At 36.8% G+C, this 16,910-nt stretch overlaps 1 protein-coding gene across 1 annotated transcript in view; it reads left to right on the top strand.

Moving 5' to 3' along the window:
* LOC123677114 (chondroitin sulfate N-acetylgalactosaminyltransferase 2) overlaps positions 1–16,910 on the top strand; it is a 107,501-nt gene that overhangs the window by 26,503 nt on the left and 64,088 nt on the right. Inside the window, 1 exon segment of the mRNA XM_045613620.1 lies at positions 4,480–4,658. Coding sequence (XP_045469576.1) covers positions 4,480–4,658 — 179 coding nt within the window.

The raw sequence follows: 16,910 nt of genomic DNA, 5'->3' as shown, positions 1-16,910 counted from the left end.
TTTCATGGGCGCATCAATTTTGGATTGAGTATTCACAACGAATATTCAGTCAGCTTTGAATTTGGCTAGTTGATCGTATGGGTTTTTGCTTCTACCAAATTGACAATAAAATATTAGTTTAACTATAAGTAACAATAGCAAGAGAAACCCGACTAGAAGTTGGAACAACAAATATGTATTTCTTCTTCTTCTTTTTCAGCTATTCACCATCCGCTCCTGACTGAAAGCCCCCTCCATACTCTTCCACATTCGTCCATCTCTGGCTTAACTCAGCCAGTTTCTACCTGTTATCTCCCGGATGTCGTGCACCCATCTTCTTTGGGGTCTGCCTCTACTTCTTATTAAGGCTGAAATGACAAAAAACATATCGAGATAGGAGTACCCCGGGGCTCCATTTTGATACCCATTTTATTCTTATTCTACTTGCTTCGCTCGCCAGAGTAGCATCTTATTCTATACAAACTCAATGAAATAGGCAAGAATAACAAGGTATTTTAAGTCTGGGTTCCGGCCTCTCGGAAATTAGAGGGAATGAAGGGGCCAACACACCTGCCAGAAAATGTGCACAAACTCCTTACATGGGACCGGAACCTTTCTGTGGTAATGGCAAATGTACCTACAAAAAAGAGTTTCAGGAGAAGGAAAAAACCGGAAGAGATATACTCTGGCGGAATCTTCCCGGTTTGGATCATCCCAAAAAGTTTGACTCTGCTAGATCCAAGAATTATCTGGATCTTTGTAAAAATATACTAAACCTCCTCACTGGAAACACCTCATGAGAATGGGTCTAGCAGAAAATGAAGAGTGCAGATTCTGTGGGGAGGAGGAAGAAACTCCGGATCACCTGGTCACAGAAGGCCTCACCTTCACTAGCCAACACAAAATCTGCTTTGGACACGAAACTTGCAGAATTGAGGAATTTGCCTCTGCCTCCTTGAAGTCATCCCAGATACTGGAGGAGCACAATAAACCACTAGGCCTCAGTAAAACGGAACCTCCTTAATTAAATCTAATCTGATCTATCTATTCTATACGAAGGTCTTTCTAAGCAAATTGAAGAACATGCCAACAAGATGTTCAGTAGATACATCTGAGGGGATCCCAAATTAACAAAAAGCTAATCTTTTGTATCGAAAATCCTTGTAGTTGATTTAGTTGATCAGTAGATTCATTTACTGATTCATAATACAAAAAAAATTTCAAGGGCGAGAAGACCTCAAAATTCGGTTTTTATCCAGACTTTCATTATTAAATGTTATAAGATAGGAATATGATCACGAGTGCAGATTCTGCATGGAGGAGAAAGAAACTTCGGATCATCTGGTGATGCAATGCCTCGCAAAATGCTTCGGAAAAGAAACTTGTAAAAGTGGGGGCGTAATTTCCTTAAAGCCATACCAGATACTATTCATAAGTAATTGCACAAGTGCATCAAAATTACCGATAATTTTGCATGACAGCGTGTTGTCATAAAAACTGCATGAGTTCATTTTCATTTTTGGAGAAAGAGCCCGACACCGAAGGTGGAGGGCTCTTTCTCCAAAAATGAAAATGACCGAATGCAGTTTTTCAAAGAAAACACGATGGAATGCGAAATTATCCGGTCATTTTGATGCACGAGTGTAATTCGGGGGAATATTTCCCGAATAAACTGTTACATTACCTGTCAAACTGATTTAGAATGGAATTGCCATAGATTCGAACTGTGTAAGATGCATCAGGGCCGGATTAAACTCTTTTCCGCCCCTAGGCCAAAAACAATTTGCCGCCCCTATGAGTAAAGAGAATTTTAAAAATTCAAATTTTTTAAATACGTGATTTTCGCAGAAGTTGATAAAGACAATTTTCTATCTGGAAATAAAACAATCTAATGTTTCAGAGTTATATTTCATAGTAAAAAATTACAGCTTTCATAATCAAACTAATAATGGTTTTCTTCTTGCCTTCTTTTCCGCAAATTGTTGCAACACAGCTTCGAAGTCTAATTTTTTCAACAACTCAGCTTCAATGCACAAAACGGCCAGAGAATTCAAACGCTCTTGAGACATGCTAGATCGCAAATAGGATAAAATTCGCTTCAATGCTGAAAACGACCTCTCTGCTGAACAGTTCGTTGCAAAAGTGCATAAAAACATTCTAATTGTAATATCGATGTAGGGAAACACTTGCACTAAGCTTTTATCACTTCTAATGAAGGTACTCATCTCGTGTAGAGTTTTTGGAGTTTGTTCTAACTGTGCTAAGTAGGATTTGAAGTGCAAACATTCATCGTGGAGTTTTTCATCTAAATCCTGAGGAAAACTAGAGATGAGATTAGTAACCGCTACTCCTAATTCTTCAGAACTAATCGATTGCAGTTTTAATAAAAAGGAGAATTTCGCAGCAAAACCCTTGTAGCAATTTTTACGTTGATTCAATTCTCTTATTAGATAGTCAATTATAACAAGATAAACCCCTACTCTGAAGTTTTCCCTCCCACTCAAAGCAGTATGTCCCACTCGAGTTTCATCAGCAGGAACAGTTCTTGTTGTGGCTCTCCTTTCTTCACTTCGATATTTCTCAAATCCAGAATTGATCTTCGCTCTCTCCTCAAATCGATCAAATTGATCCCACAGAGCTGGATCATAACTGAAGTTATCTGAACTGCCGCTAATTTCTGGAAAAGCTTTTTTCGGATTTTCACAAGATTCCACTTGTTCCGGAATCTCCATAATGCTTTCAGCTTTGTTTGATGTGTTGTTACCACTTGTTGAAGGTTGATCGAATTCTTGTTGAATTTCACTCAGCTCTGTCGAGTCCACTTTGTGTTTTTTATCACCTTTTTGTAAAAAGGTGTCAATCTTGGGAATCTTCTTCACCAGTTCCTCATTTTTTTCTGATCTTTCCTTTGCTCGTTTTCTATATTCACAAAATTGCACTAGTAATGTTTAAAAATGACTGGCGACAACTCTATAGTGGTTAGTTCTCGATTCTGAGTGTATTGCATTGACGGAAAAATAGGACTGACGAGCTGCCAGTGCCGATTCCGAAATTCACGCAAAAAATTTAACTAGTTACTTGCATCCATTGAAAATAATACCTACTAGGGCAACTCATCAAACGTGCCGCATTCATATTTTAAATATTATGCCAGTCCTCTGATTTCCCTGACAGTAATCCGTGTTTTATTAGTAGCAATTACAATTTACGATAGGATAGGTTTTCTACGTTCTCTTTGATGCGCTTAACCGCCGACAGTGCCGACTGCTGTTCGGTTTTAGGGCGGCTCCTTTGATTTTCAGATTACCGAGGGGTGTGAAAAATGCAACAATATTTCTATCTTCCATTCAAAAGAATTATACATCGGTAATGAAAAAATGTGCGAAATTTTCGAAGATGGCTATTTCTACATTTTCGTAGAGGAGTTGAAGAATTTTTTTTTATTCACCGAAAAATTTGCCGCCCCTAAAATTGTGCCGCCCCTAGGCCATGGCCTATGTTGGCCTAGGCGGTAATAGGGCACTGAGATGCATAGAATCTAAGCATCTATGAACAGAACAATTATCGCAGTGCAGGTTCGCTTTCTTCAATGCAATTATCGCTGTAATTTTCGATAATTGTTCTCCAGATACATAGACTTTTTGACAGGAGGGAAATATTCATTAGAATTACGACGACTAATGGATAGAACACTTCAGGGGCGCACAATAGACCATAAGGACATGGAGCCATGAAAAAAGCTGAAAGTTGGAAACAGTCAACTACACGTTATGTAATTTTGTAGTGATATATTGTTACATACCCTGTTATATCAATCATTTGTACTTCTATTATAATGTCGTCTTTGGAGGTTTAGAATCACTCTTACATCGTTATTCTCAAATAACATGCATTTCATTTCTACAGAAGAGGATTAGAAAAGTGAGAACAGCATTTGGAGTACATGTATCACTCTTGAAGATTACTATGTTGACGAATAAATTCGAATTTTCAAGAAAACATTTGTTTTCTGGTTGGTCTCGAGACTTATTAAATGAAGTGTTATATTATGATGAAGACCACCTGAATTGAAAATTTTCCACTTGATCTCCCTGTTCCTTCTTCAAGGCAAAATAGAAATTTCTTTCTGCGAAATCAATGAAAAAACATCACCGCACTAGAATTAAAAACTATTTCTTGTAGAGTAAACTTCGAAACATTCACTAGTCGTAAGTAATAATCAAGTAATCAACTCATAAGCCAATAATTTCATTAAGATACCCTTATTTTTATGGCAAGTCTCTTGAGAGTAGGTAGTACATTAGTCGTTTCAATCATTATATCAAAAATGCACCTCCTTCCGAGAAAAAGTGATATCAGACCTGTATTTACTGGACTACCTACGAGTATTATAACATAATGTGCTGGAGTAACTGGGACACTGTTATTCCTACACTGAATATTATCGATTGAATGGGTTTATTGCAGTTTGTTTAACTAATAAAACATTTTTGTTTGCAGGAGGCGTCAAGTACGCTACATTATGTTTCGGCAGTGTAGCATGAGATTGATAACTCGACTTCTCCTACTGGTTTGTTCATTGAGTTTACTAAGTTTGCTTCTATTGAACCGATGTGGCTTGAGTTATCTTGATAATGGAGCTTCTTCGACAGAGGAACACAATGCGGCATATCTAGTGGGTGAGTACTGATTTGGTTATCATTTCGGTATCAAGTAGACTGGGTTCAATCTGGATTTCCCAGGTTGACAGTAACTTCAGACGAGCTCGAAATGCATGAGCGTAATGATGAAATCTCAAGAGTAGTTTAGGTAGGCTCCCTGGGGTGTTTTGATGGAACAAATGGATAACTTTGTACCACCAGGGTTATCTTCTGGGGTTCTAAGATATATCCAAGTAATTATTTTGATTATTCCCCAAATAGGTAGCTATCGATGAGTAAACTCTTTGAATTAAAATATCCTAATAAGATCAACCGTAGTAACCTCAAATATAATAGATATTTTGATTTTCATAAGTAGTGCCTTTCAGATCATTTCTGTTTTTTGTAAAATATATTATCTTGATAGTGGATCTTGTAGACGTACTATTAACATGAAATTTTGCAATTGCAAATTGTAATTTTATATACACGTAGAATACTTTCCAAAATTCATCTTGAATTTTCCGACGAAATTCCAGCTTGAAATTTTTCACGGTGCTTGAATTAGTTTTTATACCCACATCGAAAATATCTACTCCTTTCGCGCTGAGTTCACGTAGAATAAATATTTCTCTCAGCAGGCGAACAACACCACGTGACATTCTAGTGATTTGTTAATATTTGCCCAGAGAAGGTGAGACAAAAAAAATGTGCAGTATCGGCAGAACGATTTGATGAATAGAAGAAGTTAGTAATATTATAATAATTCCAACTTTCAACGAAAAGAACTACTTCACTAGTCTTTTTATAAATTCTCACAAAATTATAATTTTACCTCTTGTAATATTTTTATTAGAAAACGTGATCACTATGTTTAATTATTATGGTTTTCACTATTATAAATGAGTTCCATTCCAAAATGACATATGAGTTAAATATTGTTCTTAGAATAACTATGTCCACCAAATTGAATACCATTCATCAAAAAAGGGGAGATATTTATTGATTTTTTGGACAAAGAAAAATCTCATTTTCCTATCTAATGAAAAAGCTGTGAATTTTCAACTTATTCTTTCGGTTTTCTATAATTTTACCCAAATTTCACGAAAATGTGACAAATCATTTCTGGAAAATCCAATTCTTTTCATAATACTGTATTGAAACTAGAATGTAATGAAATATTACTTAAGCCTTCGTGACGTTAAACAATTACTATCAAGTTCCTATTCGACCCAATCGGTATTTTCCGAGTTATTGGGAAATTAAATTTCAAATAGCTATGACTCTGAAACCATTTGGAGGATATGGACCATTTACGAACTTAATCGTCGCATTCAGATCTTAAATGTACCCTGAAAATCTGCTCTCTAGCTCTCTTCTTTCGAATGCTGTGTTTACGGCCGGACAGTATCACAGGATACTAACATTGTGTCGAGATGATAGCGCACATAAACGAGCGCACCTAACTATCTATAATCATAAATATCCGAGATTGAGCTATCCTATAAATATTCATATACATATTTCATTTACTTTAGCAATGGCAGCGACCGGAGAAAATGCTGTAGCCGAATTGTCAGAAGAATCTTTAACTGCTTTCTGAACAAATTTTGACATCCTATTCCGAACGTTTTGTTGTTTACTGGGAGATTAATTATGATTGAATGGAATTTTATAAAATCAATATTTTATACAGGGTGTTAGTGAATAAGTGCGGCAAACTTAAGGGAGTGCATATAATGAATTTGCTATGTAATCTGAGATACGGCGTGTTGTGTTTGTTATTGAACTCTGGTATTAATTGGTTTCTATGAAATCGCTAGAAATATTCAAATCGATCAAAAGCAACAACGTTTTAATGATTCTGAGCAGTGTTTGAAGCTGTTTAAGTGCCATAAACCTGAATTTTTGCGTCGATATGTGACAATGGCTAAAACATGGCTCCATCATTTCACTCCGGAGTTCAATCGACTGTCAGCTGAGTGGACTGCACACGATGAACTGAATCCAAAGCGAGAAAAAACACAACAGTCCGCTGGCAAGGTTATGGCATCAGTATTCTGGGATGCGCAAGGTATAATATTCATTGATTACCTCCAAAAAGGCCAGACCATCAACAGCGATTATTATATAGCTTATTGGATAGTTTAAACGATGAAATCGTCAAAAAACGGCCCCATTTGAAGAAAAAAAAGGAACTGTTTCATCAAGACAATGCGCCGTGTCAAAAATCAATGAAAACAATGGCATAATTGCATGAATTGGGCTTCGAATTGCTTCTGCATCCACCGTATTCGCCAGGTCAGGACCCCAACGACTTTTACTTGTTCTCAGACTTCAAAAGAATGCTCGCTGGAAAGAAATTTAGCGCCAATGAAGAAGTGATCGCCAAAACTGAGACCCTTTTTGAAGTGAAAGACAAATCGTACTACAAAAATGGTATCGAAAAGTTAGAAGATCGATATACTCGCTCTATCGCCCTCGAAGGCAACTATGTTGAATAATAAAATCGAATTTTGCCAAAAAAATGTGTTGAACTATGTCATCTGTGAAATTTGTTAAAATTATAAAAAAAATATAATGGGAATACGGATTTTTCGGAAAGGGTAGAAAATGCCACCCTCCAATGTTTGCCCTCCTTCTAGAGCGGGTTCTGTGTTTTGAGCTTCATCTGCCGAGTTTTGACTTTATAAAACGCTTAAAATATTTTTGTTTGTTTTTTTGTTCAGATGATTGATTAAAATAATTATATGATGTGGATGAACCATAACTCGCTCACGCTCAACACTAGTTAATGTTGAAATTGAAAACAAAACTTGTTCATCACATTTTTCTAGGAAACTGGATTTTTTTGGGAAAAGTAGAAAATGCTGCTCTACAGTATTTGCCACCCTCTATGTCTATATAGAGCTGCCTCTGTCACTAATCCTGCGTGAAAATTTGGTATTTTACCCACGATGTAGTTTCAGAGTAGTCTTTTTTTTTTGCTGAATAGTCCTTATTATGAGTGAAAGCAATTTTCCACGTAACTTTCTGCCTGCTCGCAGAGCTTACAATCGCCCATAATTAACTGGCGGGCATGCTGACACTGCTCCGTCGGCAAAACACAAGTCATCGGTCGGGCAAGTACAAAATAGACGGAGGATGTCAAGGTTGTTTGGGTTAATTAACTAAAACAACCAGTCAGCTTACTACCCCCAAATCAGGCCAGCGCCTCCTCCACAGCGCTTAACTCCAAACTTCAAATTGACATATGTGCCGTATTGTACATGTGATGTCCTAATTAACCAAGTTCACGGGATGGCCCGGAATGACAACATTCCATTTCCCGGAAAACGGGATTTTCCAGGCGCTATCTGATGTCGGGGAAATGTCCGGGATTACGTTCCTTTGGACATGCTTCGTTATTTTGAAAAGGAATAACTCATTCGGACAGCCCAAACGGGGATGGTGAGATGAGGACGGCTCTGCTGGAATAAAAGAGGCAATAAATATCCGTGGCATATCGTGATTTTTTTGACTGCTCGAATCGCGTAATTAATTATTTGGATAGGAGGGGATGTGTCTCATTTTTGAAGGATCGTGGTGTGTTGCTTCCTTTATTTACTTTAATATGAGATTGATAAGTATTGACGTGGGTGGTTCCCTTTAGGTTCCGATAATAGTAAGGTTGAAATTAATTTCGTAGAAGTACTGGCGATGTCACAAGTTTTTTGGTGTTCGACCAGTAATGAATAATGAAATTGTATTTATTTCATTAATTAAGTTGAACAATAGAAACGCCATCGAAATATTAGTCGATTTGTGTCTGCGTCATAAAGTTTTTCTCGATTAAACATGTCAGCTTGCGAGCCAAATAGTCGTCATAAGCGGGGGAATTTAATTTCCTGCTTTAATATGAAGAAATCTGCGGCTGAGGCTCATTGAATGTTTTCAAATACATATAGTGAGGCCGCTATTACTGAAAAAACGTGCTGAGAGTGGTTTCAACGCTTCAAGAACGGTGATTTTGACTTCGAAGACCAGCATGGCGGTGGAAGAGAGGAGGTTTTCGAAGATGCAGAATTGGAGGCATCAAGACTCGTGTCAAACGCAACAAGAATTGGCAGGATCATTGGGAGTGACGCAACAAGCCATTTCAAAACCCCTGAAAGTCATGGGAATGATTCAGAAACAAGGAAATTGGGTGCTGTACGAGTTGAAGCCGAGATATGTTGAATGGCGTTTGTTTGCTTGTGAACATCTGCTGACAAGGCGAAGACGGAAGAGATTTCTGGATCGCATTGTGACTGGAGACGATAAATGGGTTCATTACGATAATCCCAAGCGCAGGAAATCATGGGGATATCCCGGCCATGCCTCCACGTCGACGGCTAAACCAAATATTCACGGTTTCAAGGTCATGCTCAGTATTTGGCGAGATCGTTAGCGAATGCAGTTTATGCGTTTGAGCCGAGCATTAAAAGACAAACGGCCGCAATACAACGAGATACATCATAAAGTGATTTTACAGCATGACAATGCCCGACCACATGTTGCAAAAGTGGTCAAGACAAACGTTGATATGGGAAGTCCTACCCCACAAAATATTTTGCGTAGTATAAATATGTTAGGAAATAACTTCACATTATATTTAGAAAGTACCGATATTGAGTAGTCACAGACTACTCAAGCGGTTTTGCCTCATTTTAAGATATTTTTCGATAAGTGTAGGGTTTACTTAAGTAATCCCTCCTCTTTCTGTACGTATAATTGACTGAAAGAATAGAAAATATAGGTTGTAATTTAAAAATCTAGGGAGGTAGAACATCGTTTCAAACTCCAACATACAAATTTTCAGCAAAAAATTATGATTATTCAAAGAAATTGATGAACGACATCCCTCAAGGAAAAATGCTAACCATAGACACGTGTTTCGGGCTTTCGGCCCTCATCAGTACGGTGAAAAAGTGTAAGGATGAACAACACTTGGAGGAAAACAACACTGTACTGATGAGAGCCGAAAGCGCGAAACACGTGTCCGTTATTATTTTATTATAAGCTATCGCGGTGAATCACCCTGTATATTAAGCTTATTCAAGCTTCGTGCAAAATTTCATGTTAATAGTGTCGTCAAAATCATAGTCAAGCACAATATCACAAATATTTTCAAATATTTCTGTGTCAAGAAATCCCACCGAGTTGAGATTCTTCAAGTGAATATAAAATTACAATTTCAAACTTTATGCGAAATATCATGTTGATTCGCGTGATCAGAATTATAAAAAAATTCAAGTAGACTATCGAAGAAATAGGAAAGTACTAACGTGAGTTTAGGAGCTTCAGCTAATTCGTTGATTCATGCGTCAACTGCACTGTTTACCAGTTCTGTGTTCTCCAAGGGTTCAATAGGCGCATGAAATATCGTACGAACATGAGTTCCTGAATTTACATCAGTAGTTTCCTCGATTTAGAGTATTTAAATTAACGAATTCACGTACCCAATCCATCTTCATTAGATCCATAAAACATAGGCTGCAACATTACTGGCCAAATTCTATCTAACATAACGAAACGCGTTATTTATGGATAGCGAGGCATTTCAATTTCAATTCGAAATTACGCAACATATTCCAATTCGGAAGATACGTGGGATCGCTCTGTTGAATTAAAAGGAATAATTTATGATGACCAAAATGTTAATCATTGTACTTTCCCGAATTTCAAAAACACGAAATGGTGTACAGTCCACATTAATTGAAACAGTAATGGGATCAGTGAATAAAGATTCACAATCACAGCATTACCTGTTTGAACAAGTTCAATTATGAAATAATTCTATTGTATTCAATAAATGCATTAACCCATTCACATACTTGTTAGGTGAAAAGTATTCTAGAATTATAGATTGTATTGATGATTACTGTATATGAAGGTCTCACAGAGATCTAGGGGAGTCGAGAAAGTAACATTATAGAATGGAATCAATATTCATGGATTTCCGCAGGGATCCGTATTGTGGTCAGGATTTTTAATTTGAGATAGTACTTGGAGGCTTTTTGTCATAATTATTCTGACTACTCGTCACTTTGATGATGGTTGGTTTATGAATTAAAAATATATGAGAATACATAATTCACATTTTCTTGATCCAAAGGCAAATAAAGGATTCGTAAATGATCTGTGTGTCAGGCAATATGTTGAGATGAAAATTTTTTCTGTTTGTGTTATTAGTTGATTTTTTCCTGTGTTGCGCTTAATTCCGAATTGTAATACATAGTACAAATATAGGAGAAAGTTGTGCACATTGATACATTATAGAGTTCACTATACGAAAAGAAAAACAGAAATCTGAATAGATGAATAATGTATCTGAATAAAAAACACACGGAGAACAATCTTCCATAATGCATGTCATTTTGTTCCGAGCAGTATGCATTCGAGATGTTTGCTTTGAATGAGGACAGCAGGGTTTCGTGTAGAAGGAAAAAACACTTGTTTTACATTACGAGAAAAACCTATTTCAATATATCATCTTTCATTTATCTAGCTTTCTTTCTTTGGAGTTTATCTCTGTATTCTCTGGTTATAATTAACGAACTGTTGAAACCATTCACTTTAAATTATTGAATGTTTGTTCTTTGAGCAGATCGCTCTATAACTTCATCTCAATCTTTTTAATTTTCCAATTCACTGATTACGAATCCGTTTTCAAACTGTTCTGTCTATCTGGCCTTATTTAAGCGATAATTTTCAAAAAGAAGAAACTTGAAATTTCTAGGATAGGTTGGTATATCGAATGCCATGGAAATCCGACTAGTGGTTCCTTTAATATAGGTGTTCGATATTTGTGTTTCTGTTCATTTTGAAAATGCTCATCTTCATTGTTTGGACATATGGTCAGGATGGTCAGGGTACTACCAAATGAGAGCGAAAGTTTTCAGACGGTGAATCCTTGTTGAAAATTAAAGGAGGTCTTTCATGTAAACAAAAGCTCTTAGACTCTTAGTTTAGAGTTGAAGTAACGCCATCTTGTTCTCCCAATAAAAAAAGGCGACAGCTACCCACTAGATTTTTTCGATACCATTCACAAAAAAACTCTTCATGCACAATGTTGTACCTTATTTTCTTATTAGGAACCTATCCCTTTCACGGGCACAACATAAGAGTTGGAAATTATTGTGAATATTTATTTTCAAAACATATTTTTAAATTAAGGAATTTTGTTTCGTTAAAAACTTGTGTAAATAATGCAATAGGGTTTGCATGTTTCACCTACTCAAAATATCTCAACGAAACAAAAAAAAAACCTGCTGGTAGTTTTTACATTGGTGAAATATGCATACAAAATGCCATTTAATTTGATTTTTGGTAACGTGAGGAAAAAACAAAAGTAATTCTTCAGAAGGCTTAGAGCTTTTGTTTATATGAATAAAATGATGATTAGGTTTCTATGGTCTCAGTTTTATTTGGACTAAGTATTAAACTATGAATTGCTAACATATATTGAATCGAATCTGAAAATAAAAAAGACGAAAATGAGAAAGGAGTGATAAATGTTATAGCTTCCTTTATATCGATTTAAAGTTTGCGACCATTTAAAAAAAAAAATCTGAAACTGAATGGGTAGATTGGAAACCACCATGACATCTGTAAATTGGACAAGTATTCACCAAGTGGTCAATGGTTTCTTCTACATCAAACTCACATAGTGGTCTTTCAATAGAGTGCAATTTGAAGAGCATACTATTGCAACGACCATAACCAGCCCCAAATCGATTTAAAATAAATCAAATTTTCCTCGGAAGATTAAAACCTGAAACTTTCTCTGAAGGATTAACGATTAGACTTTTGTTGAAGTCATTACAAGAACTTCATTCCAAACGCCAAAATTCTTGTGGCTTTCATTAGATTGAAGGGAAATATTAATTTTTAGCAAACTAAAGAAGCACGGTGAAAGCTGTATTGAGCCCCGCCCAACTGAAGCTCGTATATAAGAAGGGGCATTATATTTCTATCGGTGTACGGGAGAGTTTCCTGAAAACCCAGAAGACATAGACAATCGGTGGATGAAAAATTCATGAAGCGAATTCCTCCGTTCAAGAGCAGGCAGTTTCATTAATTCAAAAAGATCCAGGACAGTTTTTACGGCGTTATCGCAGATTTCGCGCAAGAATTATCCCTTTTCTGTTTTATAAATAACCGAAGATTGCGGTATTCTAGGAATTAGTTGGTGGATGTACACGGGCACTGATTAATAACCAAGAGAATTCCGCCTCTATCGAAGCAGCAATTTCGGAATTAAATTGCAAATTTTTCGGTCGTTACTTCGAGATAAAAGTATTCCATTGATCTCAAGAATGAACGGGGGAAAGAATTTCGAAAACGATTAACGCTGACCGACTTGAGCTGAAGGAATGCATAATCAAGGGGTTCGAGGCCGTATTTCATCACACAGATTCTTCGAACAACAATGAGAATGGCCGAAAATTCTGAACTTAAATTGCCCACTTTCATAAAATTTTCTATCGGGCAAGTTTAAGTCAGAATTTTCGTTTGTAATCTCGAAACTCTGGAGCTTCAGTGTTTGTATAATGTTTATATTGAAGTGTACTTACGAAGATTTGTTTTGAAATAATTTTCGAAGGCATTTTCTTGTCGGTAAATGAAATTTGAAAGAAGATAAGCGTGTAATGCAGGTTTCAGTATATGGAAAAGTATGAGATCAGAATCTCCGTCTTCTTGATTTTATTCAATTCTATTAGACCATTTCTATCATCAGTTTGAGAGATATTGCGTTGTGAGTGTAACTACTTCTTTTATTTGAAAAAAGATGGAAAGAAAAGAATTTCGTGTGCTGATAAAATATGGCTTTTTGAAGGGAAAAAAATACAGTTGAAGCAAAATCTTGGCTTGATGAAGAGTTTCCGGAAAATCTACCATCATTGGTTGGTATGCTAAGTTTAAACGTGGTGAAATGAGCACCGAAGGCGGCGAACGCAGTGGACGCCCTAAAGAGGCTGTCACCGACGAAAAAATCAAAAAAGTTTACAAAATAATTTTGAATGATCGTAAAGTGAAGTCGATCGAGAAAGCAGACATTGTGAAGATATATGAACGTGTAAATCATATCAATCACGAATATTTGTTCTCATGTACATGTTTGCTGTGTGCAAAATGGGTGCCGCACGAGCTCACAATCGATCAAAAGCAACAATGTGTTAATGATTCTGAGCAGTGTTTGAAGCAGTTTACGTGCAATAATCTTGAATTTTTGCGTCGATATGTGACAATGGATGAAACATGGCTCCATCATTTCAATCCGGATTCCAATCGACAGTCAGCTGAGTGGACTCCACACGATGAATCGAATTCAAACCGTGGAAAAACACAACAGTCAGCTGGCAAGATTGTGGCATCAGTATTCTGGGTATAATATTCATTGATTACCTCCAAAAGGGCCAGATCATCAACAGCGATTATTATACAGCGTTATTGGATCGTTTAAAGGATGAAATCTTTAAAAAACGACCCCATTCGAAGAAAAAAAGGTGCTGTTTCATCAAGACATTGCGCCGTGTCACAAATCAATGAAAACAATGGCAAAATTGAATGAATTGGGCTTCGAATTGCTTCTGCATCCACCGTATTCGCCAGATCTGTCCCCTAGCGACTTTTTTCTGTTCTCAGACCTCAAAAGAATGCTCATTGGAAAGAAATTCAGCGCCAATGATGAAGTAATCGCCGGAACTGAGGCCTATATTGAAGCGAAAGATAAATCGTACTACAAAAATGGTATCGAAAAGTTGGAAGATCGCTATACTCGCTCTATTGTCCTCGAAGGCAACTATGTTGAATAATAAAATCGAATTTGGCCAAAATAATATGTTTTACTATGGTAGACCGGAGACTATTCCATTGACCTGTTAATAATTCTCAATGAAACAGTTGGAGGAATTTTATTTAATCAACAGTCGAATTCTTCCAAAACTGAAATATAATGAATTGAAGAAAGTACTTGAGAGTGAACACCGCCAGGCGACATTCTTGTGATCTGTCAATATTTGCCTAAAGGAGGGGGAAAAATAATGTGCGATCTTGCCAGAATGATTGAACGATCATAAGAAGTTAGGAATTTTACAATAATTCCAACTTACGTCGAAAGGAAGTACTTCAGCAAAATTAGAGTCTTGCCTCTTTTGTAATGATTTTTGCGTACATTTTCAAAATAAATCAGTGCTTTGTAGGGTAACCATATCATCAATTCTTTTGCGAAAAACGAAAATTCATCTGAATTATTATTTTTTGTCATTATCTAATTGGAAATATTGAAATACTACAATTGTCGTTTGAAGACATTATGAGAAAACCCCAAAAAAATCAGTAACTGTCATAAGGTGCTAATTCTCCGGACTTTGTAAACGTTGTTGAAGTGTTTATATTTGAATGAATAAATGACATTACCCACTGAAGACAAATGACATAAGAAGTGTCAAAAAAAATATACAGTGTTGTCATTGTAGCCATTTCAATTTTCATCATTCCTATTGGAAAACCCCTTATCTTCATATATCCTGCCAGGAAGAGATAAATGAAAAACCTTTTTGTTAGGGGAGAACGCCAACGGAGCAGTTCGTTCTTTGCAATATTCGAAACCAATATTCAGTGATGTATTTGGTAAATAATCCTACTAAGGACAGAGTTCCTATTCTCGAGCCACTCTTGCGGTTAGGTAGGAAAAAGCTTGCAATTTTCACCTTATCCCTCTTACGTTGAGATACGACGTTGGATGTAAGCAACCCACGGGAAAATCGAAGCCCTTTAAGTTGGGATGAAACTCGAGAAACTCCGGATGTGAGAAATCCACAAGAACAGAAGAGCAAGTTCCAAGAAAAAAATATATACCACACCGCCGGAAAGAACAGTTATATTGATGAACGGATTAGGCACGTGACAACGTGAGTCATCGTTGGGATCGCGGTAAGAATGTTTGCGGATCCTTTTCACGGAAAAGACGCAGATAAATTTCCTTGATCCCCTTGAGATATAACGTCACGTCAAAATTTCCTCCACTACATTTATATTTTAGATGGTTCGGCACATACTTGATAGGGGAGTCAGTTAATCCAATTCAGAATTGGTGGTGGGCGTTTGGAATTTTATGAATTTCTATAGGGATCTTGACAGATGACATGAAATGGGAAATTTGGTGAAAATCAAAGAATGGGTCATGTGAATATGGCTTTTTCTTTTTGTTGACAATGACAGATCGACTGTGAGTTTTAGAAAACAGTGGAAGTTTTCATTTTGGTAGGTCGAACTAGAAACGAAGAAATGGTTTGATCAACGAAATCACTACAACTAAAGTTTGATGGAAGTGACCTTCTAAGAATATCATTAAATTCCGAGAAGACTGATCCATTCAAAAGTTACCAGTTTTCTCTTTAACTTTTTCAAAAGTTCGTAGCCATACCAGTATTTCAAAACCTATTGAACTATACTGATATTATTTATAAAGAATATTCTATGATTATCCATAACATAATCGATTCATCTATTGCTTCAATGATCAGATTTAGGTCACATAGGCCTTTTTGTTTGACAACTTGCTGCCATTCTGAAGGTAATATCATTATGCCTCTCTCATAGAAGCCCTCCCTATTAGACAAAATTGAGACAGTTGATTCTCACAAGTCTCTGTTAGAGCGAATGTTTCACCATCAAAATTGTTCGCCATGGACAGAAACAGATGGTAATCACAGATATGTCCGCATTATAAGGTGGATGCATAAGAACTTCCCAATCAAGTTCCCGGAGGTTCTGGTGAGTCACTATCGATGTGTGTTAGGCCTGGAGTTGTCCTGATGGAACATAATTCCTCTTCGGTTGGCCAAAGCTGGCCACTTCTGGTCGATTGCTTCCTTGAGACGGTCCAATTGTTGACAGTACAGTTCCGAGTTAACAGTTGGGCCGTTGGGGAGTAGATATAATTCCCTGCCAATCACACCAAACATTCAGCAAAACCTTCCTGAACGTCAATCCAGCTTGGCCACGGTTTCCGCCGGCTCGTGTTTCGTCCATGACTGTTTTCGCTTGACGTTGTCGTAAGTGATTTTGTTGCGATTCAGCAGTGGGTCGTAAATGGAAATTCGGTCCATGAGGTTTCTTTGCTTTAATTCGTGTGATACCCTTTATCGAGCTTCTTCTTAAGACCAAAAAGGACCCAGAAGGTTTTTTTGTGCAACCTTCAGCTTTTAGGCAATCGAAACAATGTTTACATGACCATATCCATGATTTTATCGACATTTTCGA

Source organism: Harmonia axyridis, chromosome 3 (genome assembly GCF_914767665.1).
Source record: "Harmonia axyridis chromosome 3, icHarAxyr1.1, whole genome shotgun sequence".
Classification (NCBI taxonomy): domain Eukaryota; kingdom Metazoa; phylum Arthropoda; class Insecta; order Coleoptera; family Coccinellidae; genus Harmonia; species Harmonia axyridis.
Note: the sequence above shows the minus strand (reverse complement) of the source record. Positions and strands in the feature narration are given on the sequence as shown.